Source organism: Petaurus breviceps, unplaced genomic scaffold (assembly GCF_028583685.1).
Source record: "Petaurus breviceps papuanus isolate PSGF00001 unplaced genomic scaffold, PetGlider_PUasm1.0 91133, whole genome shotgun sequence".
NCBI classification, from domain to species: Eukaryota; Metazoa; Chordata; class Mammalia; order Diprotodontia; family Petauridae; genus Petaurus; species Petaurus breviceps.
The window spans coordinates 28343526-28367901 of record NW_027187419.1 but is presented as its reverse complement, the minus strand read 5'-3'; the positions used below and the strand labels follow the sequence as shown (position 1 = coordinate 28367901).

Genomic DNA, 24376 nt, shown 5'->3' with positions numbered 1-24376 from the left:
CTTTTTTAATTTTTATTTTTGCAAGGGGGGAAGGAAAGGCAATTGGAGTCAAGTGACTTGCCCAAGGTCACAGCTTGGCTAGTAGGTGTCAAGTGTCTGAGGCTGGATTTGAACTCAGTTCCTCCTGACTCCAGGGTGGGTGCTCTATTCACTGCACCAACCTAGCCACCCAAAAACTGATATTCCTGAAAGAATCAGATTTGTTTTAAAACTCTGCTTACGTCATCAAAGATTCACAGAAGATCTTTAATACAATCTAAAAAAGCAGATAAAAATCTCTTGATGCAATGATCCAAGATTATTAGTTATTAGTTGAATAAAGACTTTTTATTCTACTAATCAAGTTCAAAGAAGGGAAAGGCTTACCTGCCTTCGGTATTCCAAAAGAGGATCATACAATTTCCATCCATTTTCTGAAAATACCTCTTTATATTCAAATGCAAAGAGAGGCTATAAAAGAGTAATAACAGTAAGTTGCTATAATGGGAATGCAAATTTGGAAGATCTTCCCTGCCCCTAGGCTAAAGTGCACCAGAAGCCTGGGGAGGGAGGCTTGTTTTTCAGTAGATACTTCTTGATTGGCCAGTGAGTCAACAAGGTTGTTACATTCTCTGAGACAGGAGAAGGCTATATAAGCCCTGATGTGTAGCTTTGTTTTGGGACTCACTTTGAGAAGTGTTCTATGATTTGATCTGAATTCTGGGAAGCCGTTGTTGAGAGTCCCCCGGCTTTGAAATACCTGATGTGGAAACCCAGATGTTGACTGGGTATGGATGTAATGGTTGGACAGTTTGGAAAGCTGTCTACTTGATCTGTTAATGTCTTGATAATTCTGTCTGTATATTTTGAAGTTTGGAGTGCTGACCTTTTTCCCCTGAACAAGGTAAACGATATATGTCTGACTGATTAAAGTAAGCTTGTTTAACCCATTTTGAGTTGCTTTCCTTTAACAAAGCAGATCCAAGAACGTGTGGTAGCTGCAAACCCTGAGGACGCTTGGGGTGCTTGCTGCTACAGTTGCTTATCACAATTTACCATTTATCTTGTTATAATTTAACTGAATATATGACAAACCATTGTTCCATTTTATCATGACTCCATACACCTGATCAGAAATATACGAGTCTCTTAGGCATATGCCTTATTTCAGTACCTCTTGCTGAATTAGAGATAAAGGGTTTGTAAAATATTTTGTTACATCTTTGTTTAAATAATAAAAAGTATGTAAAAAGGCATTTTTTCAAATTTAATTAATATATAATATCATATGTATTAGAAATTTAAGTAGATTATACATTTAATGTAAACATTCTACCAGAAAGTATGCAAATGAATATTAATTTCTCATTTTTAAAGCATGAAAACCAAAGTGTTATGCTACTAATAAACATTTTGATAGAGTAAGCTCTACTTTAACTTATATAAGAATATACACATGACTTTTCATCTCAAAAACACTCTGAAGAGAAAGATTTTCCTATTTTTTTCTCAGAAAAAAAAAATTCTCACTCAAGTTTCACCCTTGTGTTACATCCTATAATAGGGTGGAGGTAAAACTGGATATGGGAATGGTCTGCCTGTAAATCACCAGGTTGGATATGCCTTAACCAGCTGAAAAAGCTTCAAGTGAAAACCTGGAGAAGGGTTATTCCCCTTACCTGAAGAATGACACATCTAAAGTTTGGAGGGTTCCTCATGAGATTGGCCACTCCAAGGTTGAGAATGGAATAAGTGGAAATATTGGGGTGTCTTGGATAAAAAATAGAGAAGAAAAGAAAAGGTTTTGGTTTGGGTGAATAAAAGTTTCGTTTTGGACATGCTGAGTCTGAAACTAAGCTGGATGGATATACAGCTTTTGGGAGTCACTTGTATACCAGTGAACTCATGGTAGATGATGGAATCTCTGAAAGACAGTATAGAGAGAGAAGAGGACTCAGAACAGAGTTTTGGTGGTTGCCTAGGGGACACTGATAATGTAAAGACATCTAAGACTGGGGGCATGTAGGTGGCACAGTGAAAAGAGCACCGGCCCTGGAGTCAGAAGGACCTGAGTTCAAATCTGGCCTCAGACACAATATAAAAACTATCCGCGTGACCTTGGGCAAGTTACTTAACCCCAATTGCCCTTCAAAAAAAAATAACGACATCTAAGACTGAACAGTCAAAAAGGTGGCTGGAGTCCAAAACAAACAAACAAAACAAAACAACGCAGTGGAAAGAGGGTTTCAGGAAGAGGAAGGGCTCAATGCTATCAAATGCTACAGAAGTTAAGAAGGAAAAGTACTGAAAAAACTCCATCACATTTAGCAATCAAGACACTGTAAGTTATCTTGAAAAAAGCTGAGTGATAGTTTATTAGCTATTTGTAATATGTCAGGAAAATCCATAAAAATGAAATCACAAATCCTTAAAGTAATTACTATATGAATATCTGTGGCAGAAAAAAGTCTTACCAAATTATTGGACACAGGAAATGCATATTTCATTAGATTCTCAAAAATGGATCTTCTAGTTCGTCCCTCTGGTTTATGAGCAAATCGTAAATTCCGAATATCCTAGAAAAGATTCAGGAACTAAATCAATCAACCACAGCTTTATAACCCAAATTGAAGCCTAGTATCCTAAATGATACATATCAAAATCATGTGCTTTTTTTTCTTTTTCCCATTATGCCTCCCCTATGAGAACAGCTTCTTCATGAGTCTCTTCCAATCAATTCCTTTAACTTCACTTGCCCATTACATTGTCCCTGGCACTCATTTTCAATGTATCTTCTTTTCACTTAGCATCCTCCTGATGGACTAGGGGGAACTGCTACTGTTCTTGGGTCTCTACTTCTTTCATCAATTCCATGTACAGTTTTATCCATTTCTATAACCAGCTAGTGCTAAAAATAGAAAGCTTTTCAGCTGCAGGTGGCAATGCTATTTTTGGAACAAAGGTGAGATCAGAGATAAAGTGGTGGGGCCCAAAGATTTGGAATCACCTCAAACCACTGTCCTCAAGAAAGCATATTTTGTTCAAGCCAAAGTTCATGCCTTGATTTATGGTCAAGTCTTGAATATGCGCCCAGCTAATTAATTACTAACCACAATTTCAAGACCAGACTCTCCAAATTTGTATCATTTTATACAAGTACTCTAATATACAGGATTTGAGGGACTTGGAGGTGGGGGGGTGGGACTGGACCTATGATGCCATCAGTATAGGGAACTCTCAAAAAAGGACCCCTTCCACCAGAGACTGATACCTGCTCTGTAACTTAAAATAAGATAGCTAACATATACAGTGCTTTACGTATATTAACTTATTTAACCTTCAGAACAACCCTATGAGGTAAGTGTTATTATCTCTATTATACAAATGAGTACAAATCATCTGAAAGAGGTTAAGTGATTAGCCTTGGCCACAGTTTGCTAAGTGTTCAAAGCAGATTTTGATTTCAGTTCTTCCTGACCAGAAGTCCAGTGTTCTAATTACTATCATGCTGCTTCTCTGCAATGACCAATTTTATAGAGAAAATTCAAAATATATTGAAGTGTACATGCAGCATATTAAAAATACAACTTGATTGTATCATAAATTAGATCTAAAATGGCAACTCATGCTAAATATAAAAACCATTCAACATAAAAGTGACAACTTTGCCTTCTGAGAATTTAAAGAACTTTTTAGGAATTAGGGTAAGACCTCTTTAAAAAGCTGTCCAAGGAAGCTTCAACAAGTATTTGTTAAGTGACCAACTCTGTGTAAGACCCTAAGCTAAGTGCTGACAAAAATGGAACAGTCTACAACCTCAAAGCATTTGCATTTATATACTGGAGGGATGCAACATGTACACAGACAAGTAAAAACATACTTGAAGAGGGACAGATCATTAATAATCCAGCGAAATGAGAAAAGGATTTGTGAGGAGATAGCACCTGAGCCAGTGGTGCAGTGGGCAAACAACTGTGCCTGGAGTCGCAAACATTTACTACCTGTGTGACCTTGGGCAATTCATTTAACCACTGTCTGCCTCAGTTTCCTCAACCGTAAAATGGAGATAACAACACCTACCTCCCAGGGTTGTTGTAAGGATCAAACGAGATAATATTAGTAAAGTATTTAGCATTGGCATAAACTAGGCACTTAATAAATGCTTATTCCTGCCCTCCCTGAATACAAAAGAAAGGAATTCTGAGATGTGATACTGGGACGGGGATAGGGGCATTCAAGCTACAAGACAGAGGTGGACTATCAACTTTTAAGATGAGCTAATAGTCTAATTTGGCTAGAATGTAGGAAATATGAAACAAGAATGAAAAAATAGATTAGATCCAGTCTCAGGGAATAGGGGGACATGGGGGAAGATGGTCAGATACCAAAATGAGGAGTTTATATTTTATTGTAAAGATAAGAGGGAAACAGTAGAGATCCTTGAATAGGGAACCTGATCAGCCTATGCTATAAGAAAGACATGGTTAGAACTGTGCTGTAAGAAAATCATTTTGGTAGCTATTTTGGAGGAGACTGGAATGGGGAGAAACTAAAAGCAAGGAGCTCAAGGAAGGTTTTTAGAATATTACAGATGAGAAAGTGATGAGGCACTAAATAAGGGTGATTATGTGGGATGGAAGGATGCAACAGATTTTGTGGAAAAGGATAAGGAACAAGGAAGAATGTAAGATAACTTCAGATATGAACCTGGGTCTATTCTTGTTCTTTTTTTCTTTTTTCAATAAATGCTCTTATAATAAACAAAGAAATTTAGAATTATTTCATTAACCTTGTTAGAAGTACAACAGAGTAGTGATGGTGGTTAGTGAAAAGCATTTTGAAAAATAAGTAATGAGGCAGTATTTGCCCCCTTCACTCTTTCAAAGCTTTTCAAAGCATGGCTCATTTTAGATCATATAAAGACTACTAAGGAAACAAAAAGCTCTACTTGACACCTAACAAAATAAAAGAGCACTTCACTGGAAAGTCATAAAAAAACTCTCAGACCTACAGGAACTTTTTATAAGGGACTTCAAAACACTTTTCAAAAAAATTACTAAGGTAGGCACCAGAAAGAACACTAACCATGAGCCTCCTTTCTATACATTGGCAGGGTACCCTTCCAAATAAATACATAAAAGATGTGAGACTAGATGAATGAGATTCAGACAATTTCAAATGAATGGAACAATGAAAGGCAAAAAATACAGATTAATAAAGGGCTCAAATATGACAAATACATCTAAATTTTAGCATATTTTAGAAGTACCATTGTATATTAGCATAGCTATGACTCAAGGAAAAAATTATATTCTATTTTTCTACCACTGTTTATGAAAAAAAAAAGTTGAAGAATGAGAACTTTTTCATTTTTGCCAATATTACTTATTAAAGACTTCTAAATTTCAGTAGAAAAATACCCCACTAATGGTTTCTGATACCAAAAAATGAGGATGATTAAAATGCAAATATCAAAATGAAAACTGTTTCCTTTGCTTCTCCTTTTTTTTGTAAACTTTGTTTTTTACCAAATCATGGTTGTGGATACAGTTCCTCAAAAACTATCATGTAAATAATAGACATAACAAATATTAAACAAATTAAGTTTATATGCATTTAAGTTCCTACCTACTACTTATCAAATTTTATCTGTACTACTCCTGAAGTTAATTAATATTATTATATCATTTTATTTTGACTATAAACTTCATTGTTTTCTGGAGAAAAAATTAAATATTCCTTTTAAGAAAAAATTTCAAATAAAAAATGAAGAAATAAGTAAACTTGCCTTGCACACAGTTTCTAGTCCATAAGAATTTTCACCTCGACTAGAAGCACCACCAATTTTTTCTACTCTACTGATCACACCAAGTGAAGCATCTAAGACAAATGGAGGATCCTGGGGGTTGGAGGGAGAAAAGGTGTTATTCACTAATACTAAGGGGAAAAAATTTTATATTCACTGCATAGCAAAATAATCTTAGTTAGAAACATCAGGAACATAATCAGGACCTTATGATATAAGCCTTACCCTTTCCATGCTTTTGAAATATAACCGGTAATTTGTAACAGTCAAAGTTCCTCGTACAGCACCAGTGAATGGGCATATATAAGTAACATCTTTGGCTGAAAATGAAAAGAGTTCACAGGTTATGATCACATAGCATTTTTTAAAAATGTATTCTCAGTGGTTCATGGATATAATTTAATGGGTATCTGTTTGTTGTTCTTAAAGCTCAAAAGTCTTTCACTAAGAATCTTTCTTAGCAGCCAAAGGATCTTAAGAGTTGATATGGCCCAGTCTTCTACTCTTGCAGTCTTTTCCACAACACCTCTGACAAGTGGTTATCTAGTCTGTGCTACATCACTGCTTAATAAGACAGATCATTCTATTGTCAGAATGCTATTTTTTATACTGAATTAGAATCTTATTTCTATTCAATCATCCTAGTTGTTACACTAAACAAGTATTTTCCTTCCTTAAAGATATGAGACCCCTTCGGGTATCTGAAGATAACTATTCTGTTTCCTCTTAGTCTTTTAGCCTCAGCTTTGCCATTTATTTCATACAAAACACTGATCAAGTCACAAATCACTCTGAGTCTCTTAGGTAAAATGAAAAAGGTCCCCAGAGTTGTAAGTATCAAATGATATAGGTCTATAAAAGTTCTCTGAAAATGCTATGTGAAATGCAAAGTTTTATTTAAGAGTGATAATAATATTAATAAAGTCTTACTCTGATGTCTATCTTGGCATGGAGGTTAGTTACCTTAGGTTCTCAAAAGCTATGGCAACAGAACCCAAGTTCCAATAGTTCTTACCAAACCAGTAATATCTGGCAATGACCTATGCATCTCTCAAAGACAACCCTGACTAAATGTCAAAAGCCTTTTCACCAGAAGGCTAACCAGACAATAAATTTTGGGGCCATATTTTTTAATGGAAATTCAATTTTTTGTCAGTGAAAGGGAATCATATCTTTCAAATGATCAAAATTCCATTAGCTAATCTGGCTTTACTATCTTACACTGTTGGTTTACATTGAATTTAGAGTCCACTTTTTTCTTTCTGTTTTCTCCACCAAATAGAATGATTATTGGGTTGAAAAGGACAGAACACAAATGGATAGGAGGAAAGACTCCAGATGAGTAAAAAAATTATTATCTAGCCTCAAGGAGCTCAAGTTACTTAGTTTACACTTTAAGAGAATGAAAAGGGGGCGGCCAGGTGGCGCAGTGAGTAAGAGCGCCGGCCCCGGCATCGGGAGACCCAGGATCGGTTCCGGCCTCAGATACTTGGCACCCACACATAATAACTGGCCGTGTAACCTTGAACAAGTTACTTAACCCCAATTGCTTTAAAAAAAAAAAGAGAGACAGAATGAAAAAATTCACAGGCATGATTCTTGAACAAGCTGCCAGTAATTTTTAAGGAATCACAGATTTGGGGAAAGATGAAGAAAAGAGGGAAGAAAATCTAAAGTTTCTTTTATATGAATTGCTTTGTTAGCCATATTCCTTGTGGTTTATTTTTTAAAAACAAGTATGTAAATTTGTTTATTACTTATAGATTTGATCCTCTTGATTTAACCTATAATTCCAGCTTTTGGATATCTTTTTAGCTCCCAATTCTATCTTGTGTAAATTTGATATAGACAACAGTTACATACTAGAAGGTCTTTTAAGGAAATATATACTTCCTACACTGCCTCTCTTCTTTTTGGTTGTTTTTTCTTCCTGTTACTTCATATATATTCACTAGACTTTCTTCTCAGATCCATATAGAATTAAGCATTTTAATAAATGCTTTCTGAAAAATGATAATGAATATATCACATATGGTTCTGTTTCAACTGAAGGCTAAGAAGAACTTCATTTTCCCCCTAATATAGGTATTTTATCTCACCAAAGCTATTTTACAGAATTACCATTACCATTACAGAACAGATGTAACAAGTAAAGTAAAAGTATGAGGGTAGAATGGTGGTTTAGATCTCATTTTCCAGTCAGAGATGTTAAGTGAATGTTCTTTAATAAAAGGATAGAAGGAAAACACTAAATTAAAGTCATTAGTTAAAAAATGGAGAGAGAATGTTTTCTTCTAATAAATTAACTTTTTCTGAGGAAAGAAAACAAAGGAAGGGTATAAATGAGAAAAGAGTAGTAAAGGATAGTAACAATCCAGTGCTTTTATAGTATCTAAGCAACCCAACATTTAGTACCTTAGTTCAAACTTAAAATCCACCATTTTGTTCAGGATTTCAGCAATGGCCCTTCAGATCTCAATCATGTCAGAAATTCTGGGTACCTTGCGGGGCAAGCATAACCCAGCTTAAATATTTTCTAACAGTCAATATGAAAAATGTGGATAGACCTAAATATGGGTTCACTGGACATATAAATAAGGTGAGAATATTGAAGTTAGTTAATTATGGTGTTTCTGGGACAGTGGAGTCATTTTCTGCTCTGAGGATACAAATAAGATAATATATGTAAAGTGCTTTGCAAAACTTAAAGCATTATACATTTGCCAATCAAAAAGGAAAGGTAAAATTATATAAAAGTCATCTTTACATACCCATGTCTTTAATATTTTCTCCTGGAAGCAAAGGTGGTTCTTCCATTTCTGCTAATTTGTTAGTCTCCCTAAGGACCTGGATCAAAAAAAGGTAGGGAGCAAAGTGGGGGGAGGGGAGGGAGAGAAATATTGATGCTTAGAATATTTAAAAGTTTGACAGAATTTTCCGGTGAATCCCTAAGGACCTAAAGTTTTTTGTTTATTTCTTCTCCTTCCCCTCCTTTCCTTTTGGAGTTCCTTTAGAGCTAGTTCTATTTCCCACTCTAAGACTGGACTATTTAAGATCTCTATTTGGTGGTCTGCTACTTTGGGTATTTTAATTTTTAAAGATACTCTTCCTCCTTTTGTGTTCTCAGTTTTATTAACATATAACTATATATGTGTTTATATACATACACATAGGTATGTGTATATATACAAATATGTATGTGTGTATATGCACACATCATATATACTGAAAATTGTTTTTGTTTCCCCTGGTTTTGTTGCTGTGATTTCACCTTGTTCATCTATTGTTTTGCTGATCTGATTTTCTGCTTTCTTCTTTTTAATCAAACTAGGTAAAATTTTTCAATTTTCTATCTATTGAAAGAATTAGCTTTCAGTTTTATCATTTCCATAGTTTTTCTTGGATTCCACTTTATGTGTTTCTCCTCTGATTTTTAATATTTCCTTGGCTTGTTTAGGTTTTTTACTTGTTGGCTTTCCAATTTTTTAAATGCATATTTATTTAATCCTCTAATTCTATTTTTTTTTTCATTTTTCAAATACTTTATTAACTTCTGATTTACATCATTAATTTCCGCCAGATTTTGCGTTAACAAATTTTCTCCCCATTTTTTCCCATACCCACCACCCCAAAATAGCAGTCCCACAGGATATCCCCTTCTCCAATCTGCTCTCTCCCATATCTTCTCCCATACCCCCTTAGACTTTTCCAGTAAGGCATTTTGGATCTCTATGCCCCAGTGCCTATATATCTTATTTGCCAATTACATGTAAAATAGTATTAATAATAGTATATATATGTATATATATATATATATTAAACATTTGATTTTAAAACTTTGAATTCCAGATTTATTCCCTTCCTCCCTTGTCACCCACCCTTACTGGGAAGTTAGGCAATTCAATATAGGTTGTACATGTGTAGCTAATGCAAAACTTTAACATAGTAGATATATTGTAAAAGACTGACTATATTTCCCTCCCTCCTATCCCACCACCCCCTTTTTCTATTCTCTACTTTGATCCCCTTCCTTTTCAAAAGTGAGTGCTTCCAACTTCCCTCCCCCCCAGCCTGCCCTCCATTCCATCATCCCCCCTCTTATCTCCTTCTCCACTACTCTCTTGTAGGGTCAGATGCCCTATTTAGTGTGTATGTCATCCCCTCCCCGAGCCAAATTTAATGAGAATAAGGTTGACCCATTCCCTTTTGCCTTCTTATTCTTCCCCTCCATTGTAACCATTTTCCCTTGCCTCTTCTATATGAGATAGTTTACCCCATTCTGTCTCGCTCCATCTCCTCTCATTATATTCCTCTCTCACCTCTTAATTTCACCTTTTAAGTATCATCACTTCCTATTAAATTGGTCCTGTGCCCTCTATGTATGTATACCTATAATCATATATACACACATTCACATATGTATTCATACGCCCATATACCCTCTGAAATAGACATATATATATATATATATATATTCTATTCCCTTCAACTATTTTCATACTAAGAAAAGTTTCATCAGTTACAATTATTGTTTTTCCACGGAGGAATGTTAATAGTTCCACTGTGATAAATTCCTTATGATTTCTTTTCCCTGTTTACCTTCTCAAGCTTTTCTTGCTTCTTGTATCTGAACGTCAAATTTTCTATTCAACTCTGGTTTTTTCATTAACAATGCTTGAAAATCCTCTATTCCACTGACTGACCATATTTTTCCCTGAAACATGATACTCAGTTTTGCTGGGTAGGTGATTCTTGGTTTTAATCCCAGCTCCTCTGCCCTCCAGAATATCATATTCCAGGCCCTTTAATCCCTCAGTGTGGAAGCTGCCAGATCCTGTGTTATCCTGATTGTGTTTCCATAATATTCAAACTGTTTCTTCCTGGCTGCTTGTAATATTCTCTCCTTGATCTGGGAATTCCAGAATCTGGCTATGATATTCCTAGGAATTTTCTTTTTGGGATCTTTTTCAGGAGGTGATTGGTGGATTCTTTCAACCTGTTTTGCCTTCTGGTTCTAAAATATCAGGGCAGTTTTTCTTGAGAATTTCTTGGAGGATGATTTCTAGGTTCTTTCTTTGATCATGGCTTTCAGGTAGTCCAATAATTTTTAAATTCTCTTTCCTGGTCAGTGGTTTTTCCCATGAGATATTTCACATTGCCTTCTATTCTTTCATTTGTTTGGATCTGTTTAACAGCATCTTGATTTCTCATAAAGTCACTAGCTTCCCTTTGCTCCATTCTAAATCTGAAGGAATGATTCTTGTCAGTGAGCTTTTGAGATTCTTTTTTCCATCTGGCAAATTTGACTTTTTAAGGCATTCCTTCCCTCATTGCCTTTTGAAGCCTCTTTTGCCAATTGAGTTAGTCTGTTTCTTAAGGTATGATTTTCCTCAGTCAGGCTGTTGACTCTCATTTCATAATTTTCTTGCATCATTCTCATTTCTCTTCCCAATTTTTCCTCCACTTCTGTACTATAATGCCAAGGAAAGGCAACTTCCCAGGTTCAAAATACCAGCATAGGTGCTCTCCATTTTATTCAGTGACAAACCAAGAACAGAGAAGGTCAAAACATGACATCATTCAAAATACAGCATTTACTAAGCTGATTAAATAATCTCCAAGTACTACCCCACCCCAGGACCTTCCAATCATTCAATCAATTACAAAGTTCTGGTTCTAAATACTACTTTATCCCTAGGCTGTACCTTCATTTAGTCCACCACAAAGCCCCTCTTCTCAAATGGAGATTAGTTTCCAATCTAAGTAAAGTACATTCATTTTACTCAACCATAGAACACAAAAAGGTCAAAAGTTCCCCACCCCTGGATCACAATTGAATCTACCCCAGAGTTACATCAAGTTTAAGCACAGCACTTAATACCCAAATGGAGGTCTTTTCTTCATCTTGACAGGAGGCAAGTTCTCAGCAATCTTAGTTCCTGGGGAGACAAGGCTTAGCAAGGCCACAAGATACATTGCCAGTCCCTTCATTAATTCATCCTCTGTCTGTAGAACAGTCCTAGAACCCCTGAAAACATTAGCAAAACCCTCTCCCAGGATTTCTGTAAACATACAACAAGAAAATCCTTCTTCAGGGCTTCTGAACCAACAGACAGGTTCCCAGACCCCTGCAACAACAGCACTGTCCTTCACCAGTGGACAGTATTCATTCTGTCTGCAGGACAGTCTCCAGACCCCTGCAACAACAGCACTGTCCTTCACCAGTGGACAGTATTCACTCTCTGTCTGCAGGGCAGTCTCAGGGCTTCTTAACCAAAAGCCAGGTTCCAGGACTTCTTCAACAACAGGACTGTCTTTCACCAGTGGACAAATCTGGCAAAACAACATCAAAACAGACAGACAAAGTACCAGCAAAACAGCCATGTCTCCTCAGTCCTTGGCAGCTCAGGGGGCAGGTCTCAAAAGTCCAGGGCAATTCAAAGTGGCACTCAACAATCCTCTCTCTCTGTCTCTCTGTCTCTCTCTGTCTCTGTCTCTGTCTCTCTCTCTCTCTCCCTCCACGAGGTGCTGCTTCCAAAAAGTTCTTCTACCTCTCTCTTGTCTCTCCAAATCTAAGTCACCAGCTCCTCCCAGTTCAGGACTTTCTTTTCACATCATCAAGTCCATCCCACAGGTGAGATTAACAAACTCTGGGTTTTAACACAATCAATTTGAAAACCAAGCCAATACAGGGAAATCTTTAATTGCCATTACTATCACAACTTCTCTTATCTGTTTCTTAAGGTCCTCTATGACCTGTAACCAGCTCTTATTTTCCTTTGAAGCTTTTGGTGCAGGAGTTCTGACTTCACCGTCTTCCTCCTGTTCCATGCTTTGCTCCTCTTTGTCCCCAAAATGAGGGTCTAATAATGGATTCTTCTGTTTGCTTTGCTTCCTTTGCCTGCTCATGCTACCCCAGTCACTTGACCCCTGGGTTTTTTGCCACAGTAGGACTCTGCCACCAGACAGGGGAGCTTTCGTCCCAAACACTGGTGTTTTCTCAGCTGCCAGAAGTATTAGTTGGGTGCCCTCTCTGAGGCCTCCACACGCTCTGGCAAGCTGGTCACACACCCCCAGGACCTCCACCCTAGACTGCAATCCAGATCCAAGCAGGTTAAAGAAAGAGCAATTACCCCTCAGACTGGTTGCTTGGTCCCCCTACAGTCTGCAGGCCAAGAGCTGAAGCTACAACGTGGGTCCAGCTGGCATCTCAGCAGCTTCTCACCATGGGGGCAAAAGCCGAAGCTCTCCCAACTACTGGTCCCAAAGTCCATACTGCATTGACTTCTCACTTTGTCCGTTGCATCTACATGTTGATAAATCTGGAAATAGCCACAGCTGCTAGTGATCTGGAGTCTAGCTGGTGTCTGGTCAGGCCCACCCTGGGGCTAAAACCTCCAGCTCACAGGAGCCTGGGCTCAACTCCCAGAGCGCTGTACTGTCCGATTCCTGCCAGCCTGCTGGGCTGTCCTCAGCAGGAGGTTAGCTTCTCTGTGTCATTTTTCTGGGTTCTGCAGCTCCAAAGTTTGTTCAGAGTCCCCTTTTACATGGACTGGGGAAGGTGGAAGCTGGAGCCATGCGGAGGACCTGCTTCTACTCCGCCCCTCTCATTCTATTTTCTTAATGTATATTTGTAGGGATATAATTTTTCCCCTGAGGGGAAATACATCAGAAATTCTGATACACTGCTTCATCATTATCATTTTCTTTCACATAATTATTGTTTCCATGATATTTAATTTGACTCATTCATTATTTAGGATTTCATTGTTAAGTTTCCATTTGAGTCTCTTTTATTTGTGATTCCTGAACGGATTACTATGTTTCTTGTATTGTAGTAAATACAGTATATTATAGTATATATAGTAAACACTACATATAGTGTTTACTACTCTTTTATACAGGTTTGCAACATCTCTGTACTCTAGTGCATGGTCAGTTTTTGCAAAAGTTCCATGTGGGACTGAGAAATACACATATTCTTTAGCAATCTCATTAAGAAGATGCCATAAGTCTTTCTCACTCTAATTTCTCTTGCATTTTGTTCAGTTCGATGTTTTCCTTTTTGTTTATATATCTGTTAGACTTATACAAAACTAAGAGAAGGCACTGAGGACAGAATGACAAAAAAGAAATAACCCCTGACCTAAAGGAATTTATCTTCTATTGTGAAGGAACAACTTGAACACAGATAATTAAATATAAAGCATGTACAATGTAACTGCAAAGTAACTAGGGAAGGAAGAGAGCTAGCAGATGGGAAAATCAATATTGGTCCCATATGATAGCACTTTAAATGACTCTTAAAAGGAAACAAAGCATGCTAAAGATGGAGGTGAGGATGGAATGTTCCTGGTATGAAGGGAGGAGAGGTACAGCCTGTGCAACAAAGGTGGGAAATGAAATGTCAGTGTCATGTAAGATATAAATATCATGTACATAAGAGCAAAAATGTGCCTATTTGACTGGAATACAGAATGTGTGAAACACAGTAATGTGTAATAAGTCAAAAAAAGTTATCTGGAGTCAGATTATGAAGAGCCTTAAGTGTCAAAAGGATGTTACATTTAAGCCTAAAGATCAATGGGTACCACTGGCACTTTCTTAACAGAGTAGAAACCTGGTCAGACCTAGACCTAAAGAAAAGCAATTTGGCATCTGTGTGGAGGATGGATTATAGACAGAGGAGAAGGCCTGGAGGCAAAGACACCGTTTAGGAGGTTACTACAACAGTTCATGCAAGAGAGAGTAGTCTAAAGCTGAGAAACTAAAATTCTCTAAGGAAATAAAATCTAATGAGGTTAAATGTAAACTCATACTTAGATTCAAAAATCAATAGTGAAAATAGTTAAGTAACAACCAATTAATTAAGAAATACAGAAAGCACTATGGTGTACTAGGACTTGAGTGAGAAAGACCAATCAATTAACTAAAATTTATCAAGCACCTACTAAGTTCTAGGCAATGTTCTAAATGTTGGGTACCTAGAAAGAGGCAAAAGACGGATCCTGCTCTCAGGGAACTTATAATCTAATAGGGGAGACAATGTGCAAACAAATATATAAAGAGAAAACTATATACAAGATAAACAGGAAATAATTAATAGAGGAAAAGCACTAGAATTAAAAGGGGTTGGGGAAGAGTTCCTGTAGAAGGTGGGATTTTAGTTGGGGCCTAAAGGAAACTAGGGAAGCTACAGATGGAGCTGAGGAAGGAGAGCATTCCAAGCATGTGGGATATGCAGAGAGAATGTCTAGAAGCAAGAAATGAGGTCAGTTGGTTGGTTGTTGTCCTTCATACTCAAAGAAGACCAAAATGAAATTATGATGTCAGGGTCAAGGTATAACGTGTCCAAATATGGCAGATCAGACCAACATGAGCTCAGAAGGCTCTATCACAGGTTGGATACAAAAAGACCACATGAACATTTGAAGTGGAGATAACTCTAAGTTTGTCCCTCTCATGTTTCTTTTAAGCTGCTACAATTCTGCTTTGCTCACAGAACATAGCACCTTCTTTGATGAAGGCACACCATGCTGGGAGGTCCTATGCCAGTGTCTCCCGTGTCACACAATCAATTCCAAAGTTCTTAAGAGAAACCTTGAGAGTGTCCTTGTATCACTTCTTCTGATCTCTGTGTGAGCACTTGCCTTGTGTGAGTTCTCCATAAAAGTCTTTTAAGCAAACACATATTTGGCATTTGAACAACATGGCCATCCCATCAAAGTTATGCTCTCTGCAGCAGAGTTCGAGGGCTTGCCAGTTCAGCTCAAGAAATGACCTCGGTGTCTGGAACTTTATTATGCCAAGTGATCTTCAGAATTTTCCTAAGAGAATTCAAATAGAAGCAATTCGGTTTTCTAGCATGACACTAGTATACACAGGCATACAACAACGAGGTCAGCACAACAGCTTTGTAGACCTTCACTTTGGTAGGTAGCCTAATACTTCTCTTCCATACTTTCTTTCAGAGCCTCCCAAACACTGAACTGTCTCTGGCAACACATGCATCAACCTCATTATCTATGCGTACATCCCTGGAAAGCATACTGTCAAGGTAAGTGAACTTGTCCACAGCATTCAAAATTTCTCTACTTGCTGTAATTGATGGTTCCATATATGGATGGTGCAGTGCTGGTTGATGGAGAACCTCTGTTTTCTTGGTGAGATGGTCAGGTCAAAATTAGCACAAGCAGCAGAGAAAAGAGACACACTCCGTTGCATCTTAGCCTCAGAGACTGCACTGAGTGCACAATCATCCACAAACAAAAAAAGTCATGTACCAATTCTCCCTCCACTTTAATCTTAGCTTGTAGCCTTTCCAAGTTAAATACTTTACTGTCAGGGCAGTAGCTGACCTTGATGCCATTTTTATCCCAAGTTAAGACATCCAACAACACTGCTAAAAACACCATGATAAAAAGCATAGGAGCAAGCACACTGCCTTGCTTCACTCCACTGGTGACTAGGAAAGTGCAATAGCACTGTCCATTATCCAGAAATCGTGCAAGCATGCCATCATGAAACTAGCATACTATACTGATGAAGTTCTCCAGGGAATCAAATTTTGCCATGATCTTCCACAAGCTCTCATAAGTGACTGTATTAAACTGACTATTATAACTGAGAAACATTGTGAACAGACTTCTGTTCTGCTCCTGGTATTTCTCCTGAAGTTGTTGGGCACTCAACACCACGTCAACCATTCCTTGGCCCTTCCTGAAACCACACTGGCTCTCAGGTAGATGACCATCTTCCAGGTGAAGGATCAACCAATTAAGAAGCATTCTGGCAAGCACTATTATCAAGGAAAAAATAACATAACTTGGCCCTGATTAGATATTAGGATTAGTATCATGTAATGGAAAGATTACTAGAACTGAAATCAGGAAGAACTAAATTTGAATAGTGCCTGGCATTTATTAGTTCCATGACCATAGATGGGTAAGTTATTAAGCTCTCTGGTCCTCAGTTTTCTCATCACTAAAATGGGGATATTAATACGTGTATTATCTACTAACTTTATTAGTAGTAATTTATTAGATAATTTATTTCAATTCGTTTTTATGAAACTCAATTAAAATAATGTATGTAAAGTGCTCTGCAAGTTTTAAAGAGCTATACAAATTCCAATAATTATTAGTAATAGTAGATATGAGAGAAAGGCAAAGAAAAGGAAAAGAGTCAAAGATGATTTGCATGACAGGGAAAATTATGACTCCTTTGAAAGAAATATCAAGGGAGAATAAGACAAGTATATTAACAATTATGATACAAGCCAAATTTTCATTATTATATTATTTAACTACAATTTATGCCAGAAAAGATAATATTCAAGAGCATCTGACCATTACACTGAATTCTATCATACTGTTTCCAAGATGCTAAACTATGAACCTTAAATTAGGTCCAGTAAAGACAACTCTAATGGATAGCTTACTCTTATAAATGCCTTTTATAAAATATTCATTTATACCAAGGTTTTTCCTTTTACACATCTTCTCTCATACCAAAGAGACACATTCCACAGAAATTAATCCAGTATGGTAACAATCATCAATACTATAGGACTTCACTATAAAAAGGTTATTTTTTATAACTTTTACAAATATTCCTAGGAGGGCTTTATGAGTAGAGTTAAAAAAAAATCCATGAATACTTTTTTTCTCAGCAGTAGCTATTGAAAAATAGCAAAAGAACTACAATATTGTTCATTCTAATGTAAATATAGCTTGAAATGAATGACATTTGTATTTTGGAATCAGAGAAGTGCTAGAATGTTTCAGTAGAAAAGTTTAATGTTTTATCTAAGGCACAGCAAGGAATGTGAGAGTCTGTTGAGGCAGAAGGAACATAGAAAATGTTCCTTTCATTATAATATTTGTTTGGAGAACTGAAAAACCATAGCAAACTACATACACTGAAATATTATAGAGACCAAATCCAATTCATATCAGGAATGGATCATTAAACATTTGGAAAACAACAAAAATGTTTTTTAAATATAATATTTATTAAAAACAAAAATCATAATTTTATTAATGAAAGAAACAGAAAAGGCCTTTGGCAATACCACAATCATTTGTTTAAAAAAAAAGCCTAAAATGCATGGACATGGAGGAATCCCTCTTTAATATTATCAAAAGCATGTATCTAAAACCAAAAGCTACCATTATTTTAAATGGAGAAACACTAGAAACTTTCCCAGTAATTCAAGGTCATTAGTAAAGCCAGGAGACCTTCTTCTCACTATTATCTGACACGGGTCTAGAAATACCTAGCTACAGCAAAAAATCCTGGTTACAGACATCTACTGACCTCCAAGTTACAGTCCTTCCTTCCTCAAGTCAACATCTAGTTCACAGTCTTGTTCTCCTTTTCCAATTCCTGCCCATGTAATTAGAGACTTTAATACATATATGGATGTCCCCTCAAAGACTCTAGTTTCTTGATTCAAACTGATCAACTCTCTTGACCTATACCTAAAGCCACACAAAATGATATTACCCTTCATCTCATTATCCAAAACGCCATTCTAGTTCTACTATCCAAATTCTGAAATTCTCCATTCTAATCTCAATCTTTTATCTTTCCATCTCTCCTGACTCAATCCTAAAAATATCTAATTCTTCATTCTCACTATGACCCCCCTCTTTGATCTGACATCATTTTTCAATTTTTGTGATCTTGGGTCTATAATTATATACTCTCCTCTATCCTTGAGCACCCTGCCCCTCTGTTCTACCATTTTCCTAGGTACTTGGGATATAAATTGGGGGGGAAAGTTTTTAAAATATTCCCCAACATAAATTAGTAAAGTGTAGACACTTAGACATTCTAGTGGGGATATACAACATATTTATAGATAAGTAGATACAGGTTATATTCAAATATGGAGAAAGGTGAAGGGAAGGGGGATAAAAAGAAATCAGGAAAGAATTCTTGAAGGAGATAGCTGAGCTGAGCCCTGAAAGGACCTGGACATTCCAAAAGGTAGAGAAGAGAAGGGAAAAGGAAAAGGGAAAGCATTCCAGGCATGTAGGAAAATCTTTGCAAAGTCATGGAGCCAGAAAATGAAATGTCATATAAGAAGGAACAGAGGAACTATAAAGAAGACAGTGGCTAGAACCAGACTGTATAAGACTGTAAGTGACCAGTTTGGAAATGCAGCCTGGAGCCATATTATGAAGGGTTTTAAAAGCAAATCAAAAATCGTTTTTCACCTTGTTGACTTTAACCTTCCTAGCTATGAGTTTCCTCATTTGTAAAAATGAAAACACTGGAATAGATGATATCTTAAGACTCTTTCAAGGCTTGATCCTATGTTCAATTCTACCATGGGTCCCTATTACCTAACAAATCAAGTTCTAACACATCAACCTTTCAAAGTCCTCTAAAATTTTGCCACACTCAACCAACCCAATTCCAACACACAACATTTACTTCAGGAGAAATGTCTATTCGTTGTTCGTTGTGCTCATTTGTGCTAAGGCTTTTCCTTTCAAGGCTGTGCAATGTTACAATACATTTACAAGATTAAGACAAGAGACCTGAGTTCTAGTCCCAGCTCTGTCACTTTACTGCTATGTCACTTTAGGCAAGTTCTTCAACTTCCCTTGGCTTCATTTTCCTTCTCTGTAAAATGAAGGGACTGGGATAAATGATCTTTAAGGTCCCTTCCAGCCTTGAAATTCTATGACTTTATGATAACTGGATTGTCTTCCTTCACCTCTTTTGTCAGAATAAGAGAAAAAGCAGCACGACTAAAATATGCAAAGAGAAAGGAGCTGAGGTGGTAGGACAGTCAAATTCCCCAGCCAGTGTATTTAAGCCACAGGGCTAATGACATGGAGCTGAGAGGAATAAATAACAGATTGGATGATAGAGTCAGGGTCCAAAAATATCTGCATGGGTTTGAACATGAGATCAATGCAATACACTGAAATTTAACTAGGCTTTATGTAAAGTCCTACACTTGGGTTGAAAAACAATTAACTGGACTATTTTGAGATGGCAAAATTAGAAGTAGTTTGTGTGAAAAAAGATCTGAAGATTTAATTGACTACAACTGTGTCAATACAGCTCAGGCATGGAAAAAAAAAGCCAATAATAACTAGTACTAAGCTGTTTTAAAATGGACACAGGCCATAATGAAGAAGGTAACATTCCTGTTCTAATGTGTCCAGAGCAGAGCACAACTGGAACTCTGTGATGAATTTGGGATATATTTTAGGAAGGATACTAAAGGCATTCAAAACAACCACATTAGTGAGGATTTTCAAAACTATGTTGTAAGAGCATTAGCTGAAGGAACTAGGAATGTTTAACCTAAAGAAGACTTGGAAGAACATGAAGAGAGTAGTTAAGTATCTGAAGGACCAAAAGAAGGATTACAGGTAGAAAAAGGACACTTTTTCTGCTTGGCCCCAGAAGGCAGAACTATGAAAAATGGGGAAAAAAAAAACAACAGAGACAGAAGTCCGTTCAATATAAGGAAACACTTGCTAACAATAAGAGCTCTCTGAAGTTTTTCCTTACTAAAGGTCTTCTAATGAAGGCTAGAAGAAGGTTACAACTACATATTCAAACAGCTGCCATGTATGTTGATTCAATCTTCACATCTCTTTGCATCTGTTTCCTTCCCTCTAATCATTATACCTCTACCATAAAGCCTCTTGGTCTACTTATCTTCAGCTGCTTTCCTTTACAATCCATCCCCTACAAAACTGCCAAAATAATCTTCGTGAACTAGAAGTCTGACCACATCATTCCTTTGCTCAAAAATCTTCAGTGGCTCACTACTGCCTCTAAGATGAAATGCAAATTCCCTATCCTGGTACAATCTAAATACAACCAACCTTTCTAGTGTTATTTTATATGATTCTCCTTTACCACTCTACATTCCAGCCAAACTCAACTACCTGCTGTTCCCTGGCTTGACATGCCATCTTCTGAATCTGGAATTCATGGAAGCCTCTCTCACCCAGTCCTTTACCATCACTACTATTTCCCCATACCCTCTCCCAACCCATAAGTGGAATGAACACAGAATCACAAAGCCACAGAGTGAGAAGGGGATTCAAAGACCATATAATCCAACCTCATCCTGACCAAGAATCTTTCAACAACACCCCTAATAAAATGGTCACACAGATTTTACTTGAAGACCACTAGTGAGAGAAAATCTCTATACTGTGATTGGGGAGTGCTAAAGAGAAGGGTACAACTCATTTTTGTTTTGCATAACTGATAGGTATATTTAGGTTTGATATAAGAGAAAGTTTCCTTTTGACTGGCACAAAGAAGGTATTTAATAAACGTTTGTTCATGTATTGAATGATTCTCTGTTCCTGTCAGGTGCAAGTATTTTCTTCCTCACTAAATTTTCATAGGATAATTTGTCTGGATTTCTCCTTTGCTCCTGCACCCCCTAAATTTTTTTATGCTTAGCTTTGTACATGTCAGTATCACCCCTCCCCACCCTGCCCCAACACACAAGCATACCTTAAACCCCTTAGAAGGATCCATATAATTTTTATCTTTGTATCCCTAACACCTAGAACTGAACCACAGCACCTTTGGAATAGTAGATTATTAAGTCAGTCAACAAACATATATTAAGCATTTACAATTTTCTAGGCACTATCCTAAGAGCTGGAGATACAAACAAGGGTAAAATCATGATTTCTACCTACAAGGAGCTCACGTTCTAATAGGAGAAATAATACGCAAATGATTATGTACGTATAAGACTGAAACAGTATAGACAGAAGTAATATCTTAAGAAAAGCCTGAAAGGCCAACCTACCAAAGGTAGAATTTGAGATGAGTCTTGAAGGAAACTAGAGAAGTTAGAAGGTCAAGGGAGAGCATTCCTGGCACAGGGAAGGAGTGAAAAATGTGATGAATCAGAAGATAGTGTTGTATACAAAGAACAGCAAATACACCAATATAGTAAGAGCAGATAAAGAAAGTAGGAAAGGTACAGGTTGAGAATTGTTTTAAAAGCCAAACAGAGCATTTTATATTTGATTCTGGGGTACTAAGGAACCACAAGTCACACCAGCACCACTGCTACCTTGACCTCAGTTCCTGTTGGAGACAGACCAGGATCCTGGGCCCAAGAGATTCTGGGAGGGGTGGCTAGGTGGCACAGTGAGTAAGAGCGCTGGCCCCAGAGTCAGGAGGACCCGGGATTGGTTCCAGGCTCAGATACTTAACACCCACCCACAAAAAAAAAAAAAAAACTGGCTGTGTAACCTTGAGCAAGTTACTTAACCCCAATTGCTTAAAAAAAAAAAAAGAGAGAGAGAGAGATGCTGGGAGCAGAAGCAAGGAGGAAGGCTGACATAATCAGACCTATATTTTAGTGGTTTGGGAAGAAACTTGAGGTAGGAGATCAATTAAAAGTCTACTGCAATAATCCAGCCCTGAGGTAAAAAGAGTCTATACTAGAGTACACTATGTAAGTGGAGAGAAGTGGAACTAAAGGGAGATGTTATGAAGGTAGAAATGACAACCTTTGACAACAGATTAGATATATGGGATGAGTAAGAATAAGAAATCCTGTTTAGAATCTGGGCAACTGGGACAGTGACAGTTCCTTCCACTCTAATAAAAGAGTTGGGAAAAGGAAAGGGTTGGAGGAAAGAAAATAATGAGTTCTACTTTGAAAACATTAGAATATGAGCTCCTTGAGGGCTGAACTCTGATTTTGCCTTTCTTTATCTCTCTAACACTTAGCACAGTTGTTGTCTATCGGCTAACATAATGAATTTAAGATGTCCATGGAACAGCCAACTTAAATTATCCAAAAGGTAGTTGATAATTGATGAGACCTGGATATATAGATCTGGGAGTCATCTGTCTAAAGATAATAATTGAACACATTAGGTCTGATGAGATCACCAAGGGAAGGAGCAAAGAAAAGAAGCATTTTTAAGCATTTATTATATGCCAGCACTGTACTAAGTACTCTGGATACAAATACAAGCAATGAAATGAATAGCTAATGACACTATAAAAGAATTACTTTTCTACTAATGACACGTGCTATATTAAAGTTCAAGTGCATATGTTGCTTTGATTTTAACAATATTTATGTATTTTTAAAAATTTTTGTAAGGAAAGACTCTCTTCAGATATGACCTTCTGTCCGTGGCATATCTGTTATACAGCTGCAGAAACTCTACTGAATGACTAACTGGTGTCGACAACCAGTTCATTTGAAAATCCACCATAAAGAATAGTTCCTTTGATATTCTTGACTTTCTGTTCTTCCAAATAAATTTTATTATTTTTTCTAATTCAGTAAAAAAATATGGTAATATAATTAAATACATAAATTAGCTCACATAAAATTGTCATTTTTATTATATTGGTCCTGCCTACCCATGAACAATGAACATTTCTCCAATTATTTAAATCTGATTTTATTTGTATAAGGTTTTTTTTTAATATATAATTTTGTTCATATAGTTCCTGGGTTTGTTTTGTCAGGCGCACTCCCGGGTATTTTATACTGTCTAGAGTTATTTTAAATGGAGTATCTCTTACTCTCTCTTTTTGTAGGGTTTTATTTGTGATATATAGGAATGCTGGTGATTTATGTGGATTTAACTTGTATCTACTATGCTATGGGAATGCTTGTCTTATTTCATACATTAAAAAAAAAAGAAAAGAAGATAGTAACATAAGTGGAGACTAAATTTAAATCAGAAAACGCCTTAATGCTGCAATGGGATTTATCTTCTACAATATAAGGCTTATCTCTCTAGAATATTTGTGATGGTCTATAATTGATCACACGATTATACAACTGATATGACAGGGTTACAGAATAAAAGAAGGGAAATAATCTGGTGCAATGTACAGAAAACAAATGACAATTCACACATACTTCTGAGTATTCCTCAAGAACTGGTTTGCACTAGGTGTCAAATCCTTGTGGCAGTTGAAGAACATGTGCTTAATAAAAAGCAGTCAGATTTTGGGGTAATCACATCAAATCACATCAAAATCATTGTGTGTATAATCATGAGCTTTAAATTGCTGCAGAAACCACCTTATAATGCTCTAAACAGTTTGCCCATGCTTGCTGTCATAGTAAAAAAAAAATATTTGTAACAATTACTTACTGCTTAAAACACCATCAGGGAATTTTCAATGCAAATTCCCTGGGACATCATGGCAAACCATGAAAGGATTTGTGAACCACTACCTTAAGGTGAAGTCATAGTCAGCAGGTAAAAGAAGTTTTGTGGGCTTTTAAAACCAAAGTAGTTTAAAGTAGGGTGTCTGGGTATTCAGGAAGGACCAGCATTTCTGATGTGACCAAGTTCAAGTCCTTTTCTGAACTCCTCATCCACCTCTGGTGTCACCTTCACTCAATTCTCACCTGTGGCTCCAAGAAACTGTAGCATGCACAGCAACCACACCCCAGTAAAACCAGCTCACAGACAATTAAACCAGGTTAAGGGTAACCAACAGGACTCAAACACATTGCTGAGTTAGGGGGATAGCTACTCCAAACAAATGAAGACACCTCCCCCCCCCTGTAGATCGGAAGAGCGTGTACAAGATAGCGCGGAG

The 24376-nt window shown here is 36.9% G+C and overlaps 1 protein-coding gene across 2 annotated transcripts in view; it reads right to left on the bottom strand.

The window, feature by feature from the left end:
- Positions 1 to 24376, bottom strand: part of MTMR2 (myotubularin related protein 2) — a 113297-nt gene that overhangs the window by 38475 nt on the left and 50446 nt on the right. The window contains exons 3-7 of one of the 2 annotated variants that reach the window (XM_069080252.1): positions 8557 to 8632; positions 6011 to 6105; positions 5768 to 5878; positions 2454 to 2555; positions 367 to 450 (exon numbers count right to left, since the gene is read on the bottom strand). In XM_069080252.1, coding sequence (XP_068936353.1) covers positions 367 to 450; positions 2454 to 2555; positions 5768 to 5878; positions 6011 to 6105; positions 8557 to 8632 — 468 coding nt within the window. The remainder of the gene's footprint in view (positions 1 to 366; positions 451 to 2453; positions 2556 to 5767; positions 5879 to 6010; positions 6106 to 8556; positions 8633 to 24376) is intronic. The other variant, XM_069080253.1, reaches the window with a different exon arrangement.